The sequence below is a fragment of the Nerophis lumbriciformis genome, linkage group LG35 (genome assembly GCF_033978685.3).
Source record: "Nerophis lumbriciformis linkage group LG35, RoL_Nlum_v2.1, whole genome shotgun sequence".
Lineage (NCBI taxonomy): Eukaryota > Metazoa > Chordata > Actinopteri > Syngnathiformes > Syngnathidae > Nerophis > Nerophis lumbriciformis.
Window position 1 is genome coordinate 16584848 of NC_084582.2, and position 17653 is coordinate 16602500.

The 17653-nt window shown below is 39.8% G+C and overlaps 1 protein-coding gene across 1 annotated transcript in view; it reads right to left on the reverse strand.

The window, feature by feature from the left end:
• rps6kal (ribosomal protein S6 kinase a, like) overlaps nucleotides 1-17653 on the reverse strand; it is a 37123-nt gene that overhangs the window by 11774 nt on the left and 7696 nt on the right. The window contains exons 6-18 of the mRNA XM_061928115.2: nucleotides 15089-15168; nucleotides 14405-14511; nucleotides 13493-13530; nucleotides 13053-13195; nucleotides 9117-9187; nucleotides 8546-8634; nucleotides 6368-6432; nucleotides 5886-5988; nucleotides 5639-5763; nucleotides 4111-4233; nucleotides 2445-2534; nucleotides 2189-2347; nucleotides 1948-2109 (exon numbers count right to left, since the gene is read on the reverse strand). Of these exons, the coding sequence (XP_061784099.1) occupies nucleotides 1948-2109; nucleotides 2189-2347; nucleotides 2445-2534; nucleotides 4111-4233; nucleotides 5639-5763; nucleotides 5886-5988; nucleotides 6368-6432; nucleotides 8546-8634; nucleotides 9117-9187; nucleotides 13053-13195; nucleotides 13493-13530; nucleotides 14405-14511; nucleotides 15089-15168 (1355 nt within the window). The remainder of the gene's footprint in view (nucleotides 1-1947; nucleotides 2110-2188; nucleotides 2348-2444; nucleotides 2535-4110; nucleotides 4234-5638; nucleotides 5764-5885; nucleotides 5989-6367; nucleotides 6433-8545; nucleotides 8635-9116; nucleotides 9188-13052; nucleotides 13196-13492; nucleotides 13531-14404; nucleotides 14512-15088; nucleotides 15169-17653) is intronic.

Below are 17653 nucleotides of genomic sequence, written 5' to 3' on the forward strand. Positions count from 1 at the left end.
TGGCTGCAGGATTAGGTCTCTGCTATTTTCAGATGATGTGGTCCTGATGGCTTCCTCTGGCCAAGATCTTCAGCTCTCGCTGGATCGGTTCGCAGCCGAGTGTGAAGCGACTGGGATGGGAATCAGCACCTCCAAGTCCGAGTCCATGGTTCTCTCCCGGAAAAGGGTAGAGTGCCATCTCCGGGTTGGGGAGGAGATCTTGCCCCAAGTGGAGGAGTTTAAGTACCTCGGAGTCTTGTTCACGAGTGGGGGAAGAGTGGATCGTGAGATCGACAGGCGGATCGGTGCGGCATCTTCAGTAATGCGGACGCTGTATCGATCCGTTGTGGCGAAGAAGGAGCTGAGCCGGAAGGCAAAGCTCTCGATTTACCGGTCGATCTACGTTCCCATCCTCACCTATGGTCATGAGCTTTGGGTCATGACCGAAAGGACAAGATCACGGGTACAAGCGGCCGAAATGAGTTTCCTCCGCCGAGTGGCGGGGCTCTCCCTTAGAGATAGGGTGAGAAGCTCTGTCATTCGGGGGGAGCTCAAAGTAAAGCCGCTGCTCCTCTACATCGAGAGGAGCCAGATGAGGTGGTTCGGGCATCTGGTCAGGATGCCACCCGAACGCCTCCCTAGGAAGGTGTTTCGAGTACGTCCGACCGGTAGGAGGCCACGGGGAAGACCCAAGACACGCTGGGAAGACTATCTCTCCCGGCTGGCCTGGGAGCGCCTCGGGATCCCCCGGAAGGAGCTGGACGAGGTGGCTGGGGAGAGGGAAGTCTGGGCTTCCCTGCTTAAGCTGCTGCCCCCGCGACCTGACCTCGGATAAGCGGAAGAAGATGGATGGATGGATGGATAGTTTTCGTAGTTCTTTTTATTTGGAAAAGTATCGATATACATGTTGGTACCGGTACCAAATTAATGGTCTCGGGACAACTCTAAAATGGCTATATATAAATATAACCTATTATTTGCGGTCTTTTGACAAGTAATATACTGAAAACTTGACCACTGAAAAAATACTTTTGATCACGGAAAACAGCGCTGCCAAACCCGCATGTAAACAATACGCACGTCATTGTCTGGAGCGTTGTGAGGATGTCTGAGATGTGGACGTAACTTTATTGTATCCCAGATATACCTGCAGACAGCGATCTACAAAATGTGCAAATATTAAGAGGACAGTGGCGGCTTTTAAGGAGAAAGTCCAACTGAAAGTGCAACAACAGCGCAAAGAAGGTGTGACATCAGGGACACCGAGGGACAGAAATAGTCTCGAATACAAGTACATTACAAAACACCAGAAAAATGTTTTATTTGTTGCTAGTTGTTTCTGATTTTTTTTAAAGTCATTAAAAGTCTATGAAACTTGAAACATTCTCAAAGAACATTGTACAATAAGCAGCAACAATTGAAAATATTGCAAAATGATTAAAAACTATATGTTAATACTACATAATAACTGATTTAATTTTAAATGTATGTATAATTTTTTTTATCCTTTTTAAAGAAAATCATATCATCATAGCAGATTATGCAAATTATTAGATTATGTCATGTGACCACGCCCCTGACCATGCTCCCACCGCCACAGGTATCTTGGCAGTCACTGGGAAACCCTGATGGTGAAACTGTGTTTCAGTTTTATGCTCCTAAAATCTAAAAGAGTTTTCCTAAAGATGTACAACAGGCCTCAATGTTGGCAATGTTCAAATCCAGCCGAAAACAGTTGTATTTAATTGTGCACAAAACAACTAAAATTTATTTATCTACAGCATTTTATTGATTCATTAATTATGATTGTTTTTATGATGATTGTATTTTCTGATTTTAATTGGAATTATTTTTCTGGAAAGCACTTTGAATTGCCTTGTGTACAAATTGTGCTCTATAAATAAAATTGCCTTGCCTTGCCTTACAGCCGGGAAATCCTAGTGGTATTTGTTGCCATTTCTCTCTCACCTCTGGTGCCACAAAGTTGGCGGTGTAACATGGCGTGAGTAGCAGACCGTTGCCCCCTCGAAGCTGCTTTGCAAAACCAAAATCGCAGATCCTGATGGAGTCTGGATTACCAGAGTCATCCATATACAGGATGTTGCTGGGTTTCAGGTCTCTGTGTACCACCTGGTGAGGAGGAGCAGTGAACATTAGAAAATGGCTGATCTTCGCTAATGCTTGCATATGTCAACGTATATTTTCTCACCCCTTGGCAGTGGAGGTAGTCAACAGTCTTGGTGATGGTGTAGAGCACGGCACTGGCCTCTCGCTCGGAGAAAAACTTCTGCCTAAGGATCTTGTCGAGCAGTTCTCCCCCCTTCATCAGTTCTGTTACCAGGTAAACATACCTGCCCTCATCATACACCTGCCCCATGCACACGACAACCATGTGTCAGCATGTTGGACAGGCACTTCCAAACACAGTGTGATCAAATGTCCATAACAAATGATACTAGACTTACATCTTTAAGAGTGATGATGTTGGGATGCTGCCCGTATCTCATCAGAATTTCAATCTCCTCAGATGGGTCCCTCTTACTTTTATCTATAATCTGTGACATAGGAAAATAAACAGAAGTGTAAATTAGCACCTATTACACTTTAGCTGCTGTGAACAGTTGCACTGCCCTCTGCTGGACAGCAGCTTTACCACAATAACTCAAAAGTGTGGCATAAAATACATAAAATACTTTCAACACATTCTTTATTTCGGTCTATGCATTGAAACTGGCATTAAAACTTTAATATTTCACAAGTTCACTTTAAAAAAAAAAGGGACAAATTAAAGCCTCAGGACGTTTTTCCAAATTTTGAAGGGGGTTATAAGCTCTGATTAGTTAGCACGTCACATCGAGCTTACTTTAATGATGGTGATTATATTTGGAAGTGAATAACCACATCACAGAAATGAAAGTCACAGATAGATTCTGAACCCGGGTGAATACTGCGTTAGCTACCAATCTGTCACTAGCTACCAATCTGTCACTAGCTACCACAGTCATGCCCTGTAGCGCTGTATTGAAAGAAACAGGTGTCAACTCAAAAAATTGTACTAATGATAATATTATATGTGCAAATGTGTGGAGCAAATTAAGGCTGCACAATTATGGCCAATCACAAATATTTGTATCAATACTCAAATCACGATTATTTATTGTTAGGTAAAACAGTGTTGAGGGTGTGGGAGAGTCCTAAAACAATCAACTTTCTCGAGAACCTAAGTATCCAGAACATTCATTACAGTATTATTAACATTAACAAGCTTTTTCCGGGATTCGTTTCACTTAATTTATCTCGCTTCACTCACGTGGAGTCTTGGCGTGCATTTAAACACTGCACCGCTCTTATAAGATGGCAAGAGGTATGGACAATATTGGGAGACAGACGCATTTGTCCCACCCAAAAGTATGCAGCGGAGGAGAAAAATATATTATTTTGCTTTATTTTGAAAGTGCAACAGAGTCGTGTCGCTGGTCATTCCTTCAATCACCTGCTGTGACTCAAGAGTGTTATGGACAGGAGGAAACATGTAGCAGGCAATCTGCGTTAGAGCAGGTGAGCGACGGAGCGAACAGCGACACAGCTGTGTTGCGCTTTTAACATGAAAGCAAAATCTAATATTTTTCTCCTACGCCGTATACTTTTTGGGTGGGACAAAGGCGTCTGTCTCCAATATCGTCCATACCCGTTGCAATCTAATAACAGCAGTGCGGTGTTAAACTGATACCAAAACCCTATGGAAGTTAAGCGAATGAAATTAAGTGAAACGAAGCGATCGGCTGCAGCAAACCCAGGAGAAGTTTGTTAATGTTAATGCTAAAGTAAATGTTTCAGTTGGGCATGGTGATGGGAGTTTTGTGCTCATACACAATGGCCTCTGGCGTGGACAGGCACACGCTACAGAGGGTGGTTTTCTGCCGCCACAGTTGTGAAAGTGCTTGATTTGATAGGCAGCGGAGCCTTCTTTTTAAACATTAATATCGACGACCCTCATTTAATCGTAGCAGCCAAAATCGTGATTAAAATTAATGCCAATGAATATTCTGGTTACTTAGGTGCACAAGAAAGTTGATTGTTTTAGACCAATCATTTTTTTTAGCAGTAGTTAAAACATAAGTGACTGGTTACCTTCACAGCATAGTCCATGGCAGAGACTCGGTGTACACAGCGTTTACAAATTGAGTAGGAGCCGACTCCAATGTCCTCCTGCAGCTCGTATAGATCAGAGAATTTAGCAGCCCCGCCATGCATCTAAAATGTAAAAAAAACATCAGCTATAACACCTCACCTGAATGGGTGGTCTGAATTTACTGTACGTACAGATTTTACAACCAACATTAAATGTGCAAGTATTATTTTTTTTACTTTGGAATTGTAACCAAACGTCTCAAATATTAAAGCACATGTCTATTGTTATCATGCTACACTATATAAAGAATATATAAAGTGGCTTGTTGGATTTCTGTTTTGTTTCCATGACCTAAAAAGTAGTGATTTTGATTGTTTCTGTTCTGTTTTCTTCTATGTTGAGCTTAGTAACACATCTACAATCTTGGTATTATTTCAATTTCTAAAAAAGCAAACATGTATGTAATTTACTGGAATAGTAGCTGAGCACCTGAGATGTCAAGATTGATATTACACATTCAATCATTGATTTACTATAAAATGTAACCCGTTTAGGGTCATTGGTGAGCTTATCCCAGCTGACTTAGGGTGAAAGTCCAGGTACAGCCTTGACCAGTCACCAGTCCATCATAGGACTCATATAGACAAACAACCATTCACACTCACATTCACACCTATGGGAGATTTAGAGTTTCCAGTCACCTTCCTGCATGGTTTTGGATGATGGGAGGACACCAGGGTACCTGGTGTAAACCCACACAAGCACACAGAGGACATGCAAAAGACACACAGAAGGGTCAGAACACAGATTTCTGTATAAATCTGTGTCATATGACTCAGAATATATAATAACTAAGGGTACCATTCATGATTAGGGATGGGTATAGTTTACATCTTAACTGATACTAGTATCAAATCGGTACATAAAAAATGGAAAACATGCACGTTTTTGTAAAAAACAAAAAAACAAAAACAATGCCTTTTTATTTTTATGAAATTGTGACATTCAAGCACTTTTAATAATGTAATTATATAAATTAAATGAAACTAAGTAATCAATTCAAAGTATAAATAAAACCCACAACAAATTGTCCTAATTTTTGTAGCAATACAAAACAGAGAGAACGTAGAGAAAACAACTTAATGGAGTTCAAATGTTTGATGCTCAAAATTCCGGGTGTTCTTGAATGCAACCTCACTGCAGTAACCATCATTTGTGCATAATGAGGAAGTGCTAAGTTATTGTTGTGGCTATTGGCTATCTTAAAGCTGTGGTGCTAACGATGTTATGTGGGCTGCTGTTTCGGCGTGTTAAAGTCCGCAATGTTTAAAAGACGTTACTTGAACAATATAACTGCCAAACACTTGTTGCAGATGGCTGAGTCTGCATTATTTAGTACTAAAATAAGGCACCGATAGCTTCTTCTTTTTTGGTCTGGTTACTACCGTTTAGGTCGGCACCGGTGCCATTATGGAACCGGGTTTTGGTACCCATCTCTGAGCATGCACACACATTGAGAAGTTTCACCTGAACTATTGGACGTATACTGAGGAGCGGGGAACTCTTATGTTCATCCATCGGGGTTGGAGCAACAAAACTGAAGCCTTTGAAGAGCTGGTGGGCGTTCGCACTGGGAGGGATACCTGGGGAGTCTAAACACACAAATATGCTGCATAATAAAAGACTAAGAATTTACAAACACCTGCTAAATTATGTAGAGACAGGTATAAATACTCGGCAGGAATGTTTTCAAGATAGCGCTGGCCATGAGTACCTTTAGGCGTTTTTGCAGTGAACTCTGGGTCAAAGCAGAAGGTGTCATCCGGTTTACCTGCTGCAGGCTTAAAAGGGGGTTGTAGCTCTCTCCTGAACAGTTTCTGAGGATGGGCATATTTTAGATATTCGTGATCAAACCCTACCACAGGCTGTTTGGAATGTGTCAACATACAGTGTGTGAAAGAAAGGACAAGACCCCTCCTCCCTGAACCCCCTCCTGGGTCCTCTACAATAGTGTCCAGCCAATAGAGGCCTGCTGGCTGTTGAACACTCACGCAGTGCTATTAGTGCACACGCAGCCAGAACTGGCCATCTGCCCAGACGCACACATACAGTGTTGGCACTGTCAAAACTGACCGGCAAGCTGAACGTTTGTGAGGTGTGAATCTTCAACAGAAGCTACAGAGATACTTGTGTGTATGTGCAGGCCTGTGAAAAATGAGAAATTGTGTGTGTGTTTGTGAGTGTGTGTGTACCCACATTCCAGTCGATGGTGGAGAAAAAAGCGTGGCGTTTGATCTCTTCCACGCCGTCGGGTCCGGCCCCTTAAGACACAGATCACATAATATTAGACAACCTGGCACAATGAAGTTGTACCTCTTTAAAAAGAATCAAAACTGCCACACGTTGTTCCCTTTGAGGTATTCAGCATGTGATTGAAACCAATGCCAAACAGTTAACAAGATCATGGTTTGAACAAGGAGCTGACATCCTCCTTGAGGACAGCCTCTCTTTGGTTGATGCACCATGAAACTACAAACCCCGTTTCCATATGAGTTGGGAAATTGTATTAGATGTAAATATAAACGGAATACAATGATTTGCAAATCCTTTTCAACCCATATTCAATTGAATGCACTACAAAGACAAGATATTTGATGTTCAAACTCATAAACTTTTTATTTTTTTGCAAATAATAATTAACTTAGAATTTCATGGCTGCAACACGTGCCAAAGTACCGTAGTTGGGAAAGGGCATGTTCACCACTGTGTTAAAGTTAAAAAGTTAAAGTTAAAGTACCAATGATTGTCACACACACACTAGGTGTGGCGAGATTATTCTCTGCATTTGACCCATCACCCTTGATCACCCCCTGGGAGGTGAGGGGAGCAGTGGGCAGCAGCGGTGGCCGCGCCCGGGAATCATTTTTGGTGATTTAACCCCCAATTCCAACCCTTGATGCTGAGTGCCAAGCAGGGAGGTAATGGGTCCCATTTTTAGTCTTTGGTATGACTCGGCCGGGATTTGAACTCACAACCTACCGATCTCAGGGCGGACACTCTAACCACTAGGCCACTGAGTAGGTACATGGCCTTTCCTTTTAACAACACTCAGTAAACGTTTGGGAACTGAGGAGACACATTTTTTAAGCTTCTCAGGTGGAATTCTTTCCCATTCTTGCTTGATGTACAGCTTAAGTTGTTCAACAGTCCGGGGGTCTTCGTTGTAGTATTTTAGGCTTCATAATGCGCCACACATTTTCAATGGGAGATAGGTTTGGACTACAGGCAGGCCAGTCTAGTACCCACACTCTTTTATTATGAAGCCACGTTGATGTTACACGTGGCTTGGCATTGTCTTGCTGAAATAAGCAGGGGCGTCCATGGTAACGTTGTCTGGATGGCAACATATGTTGCACCAAAACCTGTATGTACCTTTCAGCATTAATGGCGCCTTCACAGATGTGTAAGTTACCCATGTCTTGGGCACTAATACACCCCCCATACCATCACAGATGCTGGCTTTTCAACTTTGCGCCTATAACGATCCGGATGGTTATTTTCCTCTTTGGTCCGGAGGACACAACGTCCACAGTTTCCAAAAGCAATTAGAAATGTGGACTCGTCAGACCACAGAACACTTTTCCACTTTGTATCAGTCCATCTTAGATGAGCTCAGGCCCAGCGAAGCCGACGGCGTTTCTGGGTGTTGTTGATAAACGGTTTTCGCCTTGCATAGGAGAGTTTTAACTTGCACTTACAGATGTAGCGACAAACTGTAGTTACTGACAGTGGGTTTCTGATGTGTTCCTGAGCCCATGTGGTGATATCCTTTACACACTTATGTCGCTTGTTGATGCAGTACAGCCTGAGGGATCGAAGGTCACGGGCTTAGCTGCTTACGTGCAGTGATTTCTCCAGACTCTCTGAATCCTTTGATGATATTAAGGACCGTAGATGGTGAAATCCCTAAATTCCTTGCAATAGCTGGTTGAGAAAGGTTTTTCTTAAACTGTTCAACAATTTACTCACGCATTTGTTGACAAGGTGGTGACCCTCGCCTTATCCTTGTTTGTGAATGACTGAGCATTTCATGGAATCTACTTTTATACCCAATCATGGCACCCACCTGTTCCCAATTTGCCTGTTCACCTGTGGGATGTTCCAAATAAGTGTTTGATGAGCATTCCTCAACTTTATCAGTATTTATTACCACTTTTCCCAACTTCTTTGTCACGTGTTGCTCGCATCAAATTCTAAAGTTAATGATTTGCAAAAAAAAAACATGTTCATCAGTTTGAACATCAAATATGTTGTCTTTGTAGCATATTCAACTGAATATGGGTTAAAAATGATTTGCAAATCATTGTATTCCGTTTATATTTACATCTAACACAATTTCCCAACTCATATGGAAACGGGGTTTGTACAACTTACCTAGTCTGTTTGTGGGGTTACGTTTAAACAGCATCCTTAGCAAACTCTGGGCTTCCAAACTAAGGAACTGAGGCATTCCTAACTTTGCTCTAGATGGGGGAAAAAAAGAGGAACCGGTCAATGGAATATTTACAGAATTCAAAAAAACCTTTGAGTCATCACTTAAAGATACATACATTTTTACTTAGATTGACTGCTTTTATGTGCAAAGAAATATCAGCTTGCTTTTTACACCACTAGTTGTAAGATCAGTTACTCTTCTTCTGCCTTTGAAACATCAGCATGGGTCAGAACGTGCCCTCGTGTGCTTGCTGAAGTGCATCTGTATGGTCATTGGTGTGTAGGGCATGAGCAGTAAAGATTCGGATGTTCTCTCCATCATCACTCTGTTAAGTTTTGGTGTGTCTTTGGAAAAGTGCGACATTGTGGCCAGACTTTTAGACATTCAGTAGCAACAACAAAAAACCCTACAGCAAGCACTAAGTAATGGTGTAAATACTACTTATATCTCACTTCGGTTATCTTATCTCATTGGAGTGCTAATAAGGCAATGTATTAGTGTGTAACTCACTTGAGAATCATGTTCATGGTCTCATTGCGATCTTTGCCTTGGAATGGTAATGTCCCCGTTAGCATCTCAAACTGCAAACATTTGAGCAAGCAGAAACATATACTTAGAGTCCAGTCAGTAAAATTGCAAGTCATCCTTTGTCAAACTAAAGGTTAGAGAACCAAAACATGTCCTGTGTCAATTTCTGTTAGATTAACAAGAGCCACGCAGGGTTTTTTTTCAAAATGTTTCAGATTTTTCAAGCAGGCATGCATTTTTTATTCATGTTTGTTATAATAAATAGGGGTGTCTCAATACAACTTTTTCACTTCTGATACAATACCGATGTTGGAGCTTTGAATATTAGCCAATACCCATATTGATCAGATACAATATGAGCACAAATCATACAAACTAAAAAAGCTTTGATCAAGATAAATTAGTCAAACTGAAAACAATTGTAGTTATAAAATACACTAACCTGTTCATAATTAACCATCTGGAATGGACGTATGCACTCTTAAAAATGAAGTGGAGTGGTAGTCAGTTTTTGATAACAGAGAGTGGCCACAATAATTTATTAAATTAAGCTCAAGATGCAGTAAGTTGAATGATCCGGACATGTTTGTTACTGGATAATTTTTAATATGTTTCTGCATTGGAGACTTTGTAGCTGAAGTAATATTTGTTTATATTAACAAATGTTGCGTTTTAGACTGCAATACTTTTTAATTAAGGACACTGATTACATATCTCTAGCTTGTGTGTGATTGTGTACTTATTGTTGTGTAGCTGTATCAGAGCGATGCAAGCCAATATAATTCAAAATAGGGTAGTGCGATAGATGACAAACCTAATAAATGATATACATTTGGCCAAGGATAGAGCTTTCAATACGGTACTATCGTTATATTGTGATAGTGCATGCTGATGACAGATTCTAGTTGTGTAACTTAAATATTAATGTTATATTAATGTTATTATAAATGTTCCCGTTACTACATTTCATATATACTTACATCATGTATAAAAAACCTTAATGGATGTGTTTGGATGTTTTTCTAAAGGCTTTATAGGCAGACTTTCGATCGCATTTATATACTATTTAGAATGCATTAAAAAAATACATCCGCCGTCATGTCTTTCATAATGAATGTGAACAACAGGCAACATTCCGAAAAAAGTGTCGTTCCCCTTCAGTCCTAAACAAGTTAACTATGTTTGCAGTGCAAGATGCAATGCAGTTGTGAGGTCATCATCTTGTCATCTTACCTTAAACATATAATACATAATATAAATCAATACAATCAGTTAGCATGTTAGGTGGGTGTGCATTCAAGCCAGGTGTGTTTTGAGCCACGCAAAAGCGGCGCGATGGAGTGACATCAGATGGCGACTCCAGAGAGACCTGTCTGAGGATGCTATCTTGCTTCAGAGACAATTAATGGATTAATTTACTTAATTAAGGCATGACAAAGGAACTCCAACCGCTGGACATGGTTGTAAACAGGATATTCAAAGTGAAGTTGTGAACATCATGGGAGCGAAGAATGACAGACAAACACAGCTTCACAAAAACTGGAAGGCAGCGTCGGGCGAGTTTCGCCACAATTTGTGAATGGATCGTGGATGCTTGAGCTAACGTGTCTGCTTGTATTGTTGTTCGAGCTTTCGCAAAAGCCGGCATCTTTTCCGAGGAGCCCCACGGCAACGAGACTGACTTTGAAAATGAGGATAGGGAATCTGGCGTGTTTGATGGAGAACTTGCCCAGCTGTTCAGTTCGGACACAGAAGATGAGGACTTTGATGGATTTGTGGATGAGGATTGATTAAAAAAATAATGTGAGTACATTGATAAATACTTCAATAAACTACAACCGAACTCAGCTTTGCTCCTGTTGCCTTTTTAAAACAGCGTCCATGCATGCTAGCGTATGTTTTAAGCTAGCGTATGTTTTAAGCTAGCATATGTTTAACCATGCCTGCGCCCAAAAATACGCTGCGCCTTATTTATGCGTTAAATACAGAAATAGCACCCGTAACTGACACGGCGCCTTTTAATACGGTGCGCCCTATGGTCGCGAAAATACGGTATAGTGGCTTCGATAACGGGAACCGGTTCTCAAAAAGGGATTCGAATCCATGGAATCGGTTCTTTTCTTATCGAAGCATCGGGAGAACCGGTTTTCGAACATCATCCCTAATTGCGACAGGACACCAATCTGTACTGACTGAAAAACATTAACAATCATATTACAGTATGTGGTAAGTATTAGCCTACATTTCATGCTTTGTTTGTAAACAGCTAGCCAGACAGCGTATGTACTGTAGTTGTAATATCACGCATGACGTGCTGCGTGTATCATGATCTATATTAAAGTGACTCACTCGATGGACAGTTGTGCATTTGGTCCAGCTGGCTAGGGACATTTTTCCAGTTCATTTGGGTAGGCACTCAATTTATGAAGAAATAGCTTGGCTCCAAGTTCCACATTTATAGTGTCAAAGTCACTTTCACCTCACTCTCTTGGCTTTCGTCTGTTCCGACGTCTCACCCTTCCTCTGTGCTCGCTTCTATTAGCAGTAGTTTATCCTCAGTATATTCAGCTTCAAAAATATAAAGTTGTGAATTCTCATTTGTCCAAAAATGGTCGTCTTGGTTGTCTGTTATCGATTCTGCCATAGATTGAACACACACTCACGTTTGTTTCCGGAAGTAGGAACACATATTTATTGCCAGAATTTGGACATGCGCTGCTTTAAAAACGGAAATCTATGCGCTGAAGAAATCAGTACTGGCATTGATGAAAATGATCAAAATAAGGTAAATATTATACAAATAATGTTATCAACGTGTCTGTTACTACATGATATATATACTTGCAGTATGTATTCAAAATGTTGATGAAGGGTTTTGAATTGTTTTACAGGGCTTTGAAGGCTACAACGGGGACTCCCATTAGCCACATCTTTCAAGCATGTTTATCATCTTCATAATCCTAAAATAAAAAAGACATATGAATGTGAATAATAGGACAAATATTTTAAAAAGTCCAGTTCCCCTTTAAGGGCAAAACCAGAGCCAATAGCAAAACATTTAAATATTTAATTGATATTGTAACACTGTCATCCTTTGTTTTTGTGTGATTATAATTGTGATAAAAAATGTTATCATTAAACGATATGGAACATTTTAAGTATCAGCATTGGTACAGTATGACCAATACTGTCCTAGTTACAAATTGGTATTGGATTAATACCCACATTTGTAGTATCGCCCAAAACTAATGTAATGTATCCAAACAGAAGATTAAGTGCGTATTACATTTTAACAGAAGCGTAAATAAAAACATGTAACAACAAAAAGTAACCAGATATTGACAATAAACTAGCAAGGAGATTACCGTAATAGTTTAAAGAAAATAATACAACTGTAGATGATGTATGTTACTGCATAAGTCAGCAACCAAATTGGGAGCCTTTGTAACCCATTTTGAAATGGTTTTATTATCATTTGCATACCAAATTATATATTGTGAATTGTGATATATATCGTTATTGCAGTACGCTGCAATATATATCACAATATAGATTGTACGTTTTATCTCCCTGATCTGTTTTTTTTATATCAGACATATATCCAATATTAATATCGTACCGGGACACCCCCTAATAATACATTAATCATGATTCATTTTCTATATACTATGGAAATACAGGACATTATTTTGTGCCCCAAGAAAGAGACATATTTCAATTTCTGAAAAATGTTGGAAGCCCTGGTCGGATACGGGACACCCCTTAATAATACAATTTTCATCATTCATTTTGTATATATTATGGAAATACAGGACATTATTTTGTGCCCCGAGAAAGAGAAATTTAAATTTCTGAAAAATGTCGGAAGCCCCGGTCGAAGGTACAGATGCTGAGCAAGTGTTAAAAATGTTTACATACCATCAGTACTCCCAGCGACCACCAGTCGGCACTCTGCGTGTGTCCTCTTCTGTTGACCACCTCAGGGGCCATATACTCTACCGTACCACAGAAAGAATAAGCCTTCTTATCAGCATCCACTGACTCTTTGCTCAGGCCAAAATCTGCGTACAATGACATCCGATTATGTCACATCAGGACAAACAAAAAAGTGACGGGTGCATCCAGAAGTTGCAGGATAGATAAAAAGCATACACATAGAAGTGAGGGGGTTGTGACCGTTTCCTTATATTTATTTTTGGATTCCAAAGAATGTTAATCACTGTATAACATTTGAAAATAAAATTGTCCACAATCTTGTGTATTTAAGGATTTTTAAAGTAAACTCAAATGAGTAATTTTAGATGACTTTGTATATGACTTTCAACTTATACTGGACTGTACAATATGTAAAAACCTACCTGTTAACTTTACATGTCCAGCTTCATCAAGTAAGATGCTGGAAAAAAGAGAGCAAATTGTCCATGATGGAAAGCTTCAAATCATTCTTTACAACCTCTTTACCACTTACTCTGATATTTAGACAAAAGTCGTACTTTTCTCTTTAATATGCCAAGAGGCAAAAGCAAAAAGAGAGCTTTAAGTCTTCAGTCAATAGGAGGGTTGCATATGACATGACATCAGTTTTTCTTCCTCGCAGCTTAATTCACACAATGGTCAAGCAGCTTGAGCGTAGCATTAAAACAAGTAAGAGTGAGTGTACCGTTTGAGCAGAACATGCCTATTGCTGTTCTGTTCGTGGTTGTTCTAATTGTTCAAATAGAGAGATAGGAAAGAGCTTCCATAGAGTGCCGAAAAAAGTGGTTCATAAAGGTAGAGAAAAAACCCAAAGTGCGTGGAAGGAAACGGCTCTTAAAAATATCACTTTCATCATCTTGTGGAATACAATCGGACCATGCTTGTGTTGGAAACTATCACTTTGTAAAATGTGAAGTGAGGTCGCAGTAACCTCTTGGTCATAATAAATGGTTTTAATCTTTAAAAAAACATATGTTGAGTGTAAAAATCCACTCCATCCCATTTAAAAATGTTGCATTATCGCTTTTATATTTACCTCTAAACCTTTCAAAATGCGCCCAAATCTGCACTGATTCGGGTATATTAACAGTAGCCTAATGGGGCTTAAACCATCGCCTGAAACCCGGATGTGCCTCTAGGTGACGTGATTGCAACCCACCTATACTGTAAAGAAAATCTCTCTTTAAGTGGTTTTACAAACAATCATTAAATTTAAGACGCAACACCAAGCACTTTGTTATGAGGGGACAGGGATATGTGTGTGCAAGTTCAGAGGTAAAAACAAGGTCTCATACTTTTCTGGCTTGAGATCTCTGTAAACTATGCCCAAGTTGTGCAGATGGTCAAGGGCCAGGGCCAGCTCTGCAAGGTAGAATTTGACATCTTCCTCTGTAAACATAACCTGTACAGAACTGGACAGATTTACTCTCTGAACTCAGAGGAGTACAATTCAGGAGTGAGCTAAGATATCAGTAATTACAAGGAAATAAAACAACAACAAAAAATAGTATTACTGTCACAGTGTGATAAAAGCATCAAAGTAATGTGATTCTGTATGCTGTAGATTTGACATTGCCAACAGCTATTGCTTTGTTTTTAAGACATGCTTTCAACAAAAGATCTATCACGACGAAAATCTTTAAAAAATAACATCAGGGCCACAGACCGACAAGCAATTAGTACTATAAATGCAGAAAGTGTTTCCTTGAGGAATTACCATCAAAAATATGATTAAATGTGAAAACAAATAGAAGAGACATGACTTGGCAGTGCCTGCCAGAATTAATTAAAATACTGGTGAATATTAAATGTACACCTTTTCCACATGTAGCTGTCATCTTAACTTAATTCCAGTGGGTTTAAAGAACATTCATGTTTCACTTAAACACACAATTTGCTTTTCAAACAGACAAATAAATACATATTATAGGGCTATATTTTAGGTACAATGAGAATGGTAAAGCGGGACTTAATCTTACCTCTTTGGATAAGCGAGTGAATACATCCCCTCCCCTGAGAAAGTCCAGTATTAAATATAGTTTCCCTTCAGTCTGAAAGGCTGTCGAGACAAGGAAACAGTGTATTTTATTCATAATTATTATTTAGTCTTTAATTGCGTAAGGTAAGTCAATCAACAACCCATAATAAATAGTCAAAAAGAAGCCGCAGACAAGGATACAATTCAATAGACCTATAATAAACGACAACTCATCCAATATACTAACATAGGTATAATACTATTAATGACATGAACAATTAAATATGTTGAATGTTGCAACGGAATCATACATAATCCTAAACATTACAAAATAATTTTGTATAATATATAGAGCAGGGGTGCTGGATACTCAATACAATATGGCAAAAGCTTCCTCTCCCCTTTGTTTAACATCTTCGTCACATATTCAAAATCATCAAAGAGGTTTGTGTCGAAATGTAGTGGTTAACCTTTCGTAAAAATATTACTTAAAACATTGGTTTTACACTAAAATTTTTACAAAATTTAAAACAGGCTCTACAGTTATTTGTTTAGGGCTGTCAAAAATAACGAGTTAACTCACGTGATTAATCACAAACTTATATCGCAGTGATGATCCATTAATTTTTTTAACATTTTTTTTTCTTAAAATGTCCTGTTCAGGCACTCAGGCAAATCATATTGTTGATGTCGTTGCCCATGTCTGCTGTACAGATTTTTATTTTACAAAAGACAAGTGTGGGGTACTTCAATTGGTGATGTATGTGTATTTGACTTAAGCAAAAGGATTTATTTAATGTTTGGCACAGCCAGATCGGAACAGGAGGGGATACAAAGAAGAAAAACAAATTCAGTGGTGGAAATGCGGGGACAAGAGGGGGATAAGACAGAAAGACAACAACAACAACAGAAGAAAATCAGCAAATATGAAAAAATGATAGCAAAGAACCAGTTAGTGAAGGAGATAGTAATAACACAAAAATGACAATAAAATAGAAATAACACACTGATAATGAATATAAATTACCTCTTTTATCAACAACACAATCGTTTCAAATGCAACAATATATATATGTAATGAAAACTTGAAAATACAAAAGAAAGCAAATAAATGGAAGGGAATAAAGAGAAGCAGACAATATTAACCTTATAGACTGTTATAGTATAAATAGGTCACACTTTTAAGTGTGCCGTGTTTTACCCAGTCTCCCCTGAGAGGAACAACGTTAATATACACTATATTGCCATAAGTATTTGGCCACCCACCCAAATGATCAGAATCAGGTATATAAAATCAAGCACTTAGGCATGGATACTGTTTCTACAAACATTTGTGAAAGAATGGGCCGCTCTCAGGAGCTCAGTGATTTCCAGCGCGAAACTGTCATCGGATGCCACCTGTGCAACAAATACAGTCGTGAAATTTCCTCGCTTTTAAATATTCCAAAGTCAACTGTCGGCTTTATAATAAGCAAATGGAAGAGTTTGGGAACAACAGCAACTCAGCCACCAAGTGGTAGGCCACGTAAACTGACAGAGAGGTGTCAGCGGATGCTGAAGCGCATAGTGCAAAGAGGTCGCCGACTTTCTGCACAGTCAGTTTCTACAGAGCTACAAACTTCATGACCTTCTAATTAGCCCACTTACAGTACGCAGAGAGCTTCATGGAATGGGTTTCCATGGCCGACAGCTGCATCTAAGCCATACATCACCAAGTCCAATGCAAAGCGGTGGATGCAGTGGTGTAAAGCACGTCGCCACTGGACTCTAGAGCAGTGGAAACATGTTCTCTGGAGTGATGAATCACGCTTTTCCATCTGGCAATCTGATGGACGAGTCTGGGTTTAGAGGTTGCCAGGAGAACGGTACATTTCGGGCTGCATTGTGCCGAGAGTGAAATTTGGTGGAGGAATTATGGTGTGGGGTTGTCTTTCAGGAGTTGGGCTTGACCCCTTAGTTCTAGTGAAATAAACTTTGAATGCTCCAGGATACCAAAACATTTTGGACAATTCCATGCTCCCAATCTTGTGGGACAAGTTTGGAGCGAGCCCCTTCCTCTTCCAACATGACTGTGCACCAGTGCACAAAGCAAGTTCCATAAAGACATGGATGACAGAGTCTGCTGTGGATGAACTTGACTGGCCTGCACAGAGTCCTAACCTGAACCCTATAGAACACCTCTGGGATGAATTAGAACGGAGACTGAGAGCCAGGACTTCTCCACCAACATCAGTGTGACCTCACCAATGCGCTTTTGAAAGAATGGCCGAAAATTCCAATAAACACACTCTGCAACATTATGGACAGCCTTCCCAGAAGAGTTGAAGCTGTAACAGCTGCAAAAGATGGACCGACATCATATTGAACCCTATGGGTTAGGAATGGGATGGCACTTCAAGTTGATATGCGAGTCAAGGCTGGTGGCCAAATACTTTTGGCAATATAGTGTATGTTTGAGGGAACGTTATTTCATGCATGAGTGTATCCGCGTTCCAAGCATATGTGCTTGTATATGTACAGTATGTATATATGTTTGTTTTTACACTGTATGTGCGTGTGGATGTAT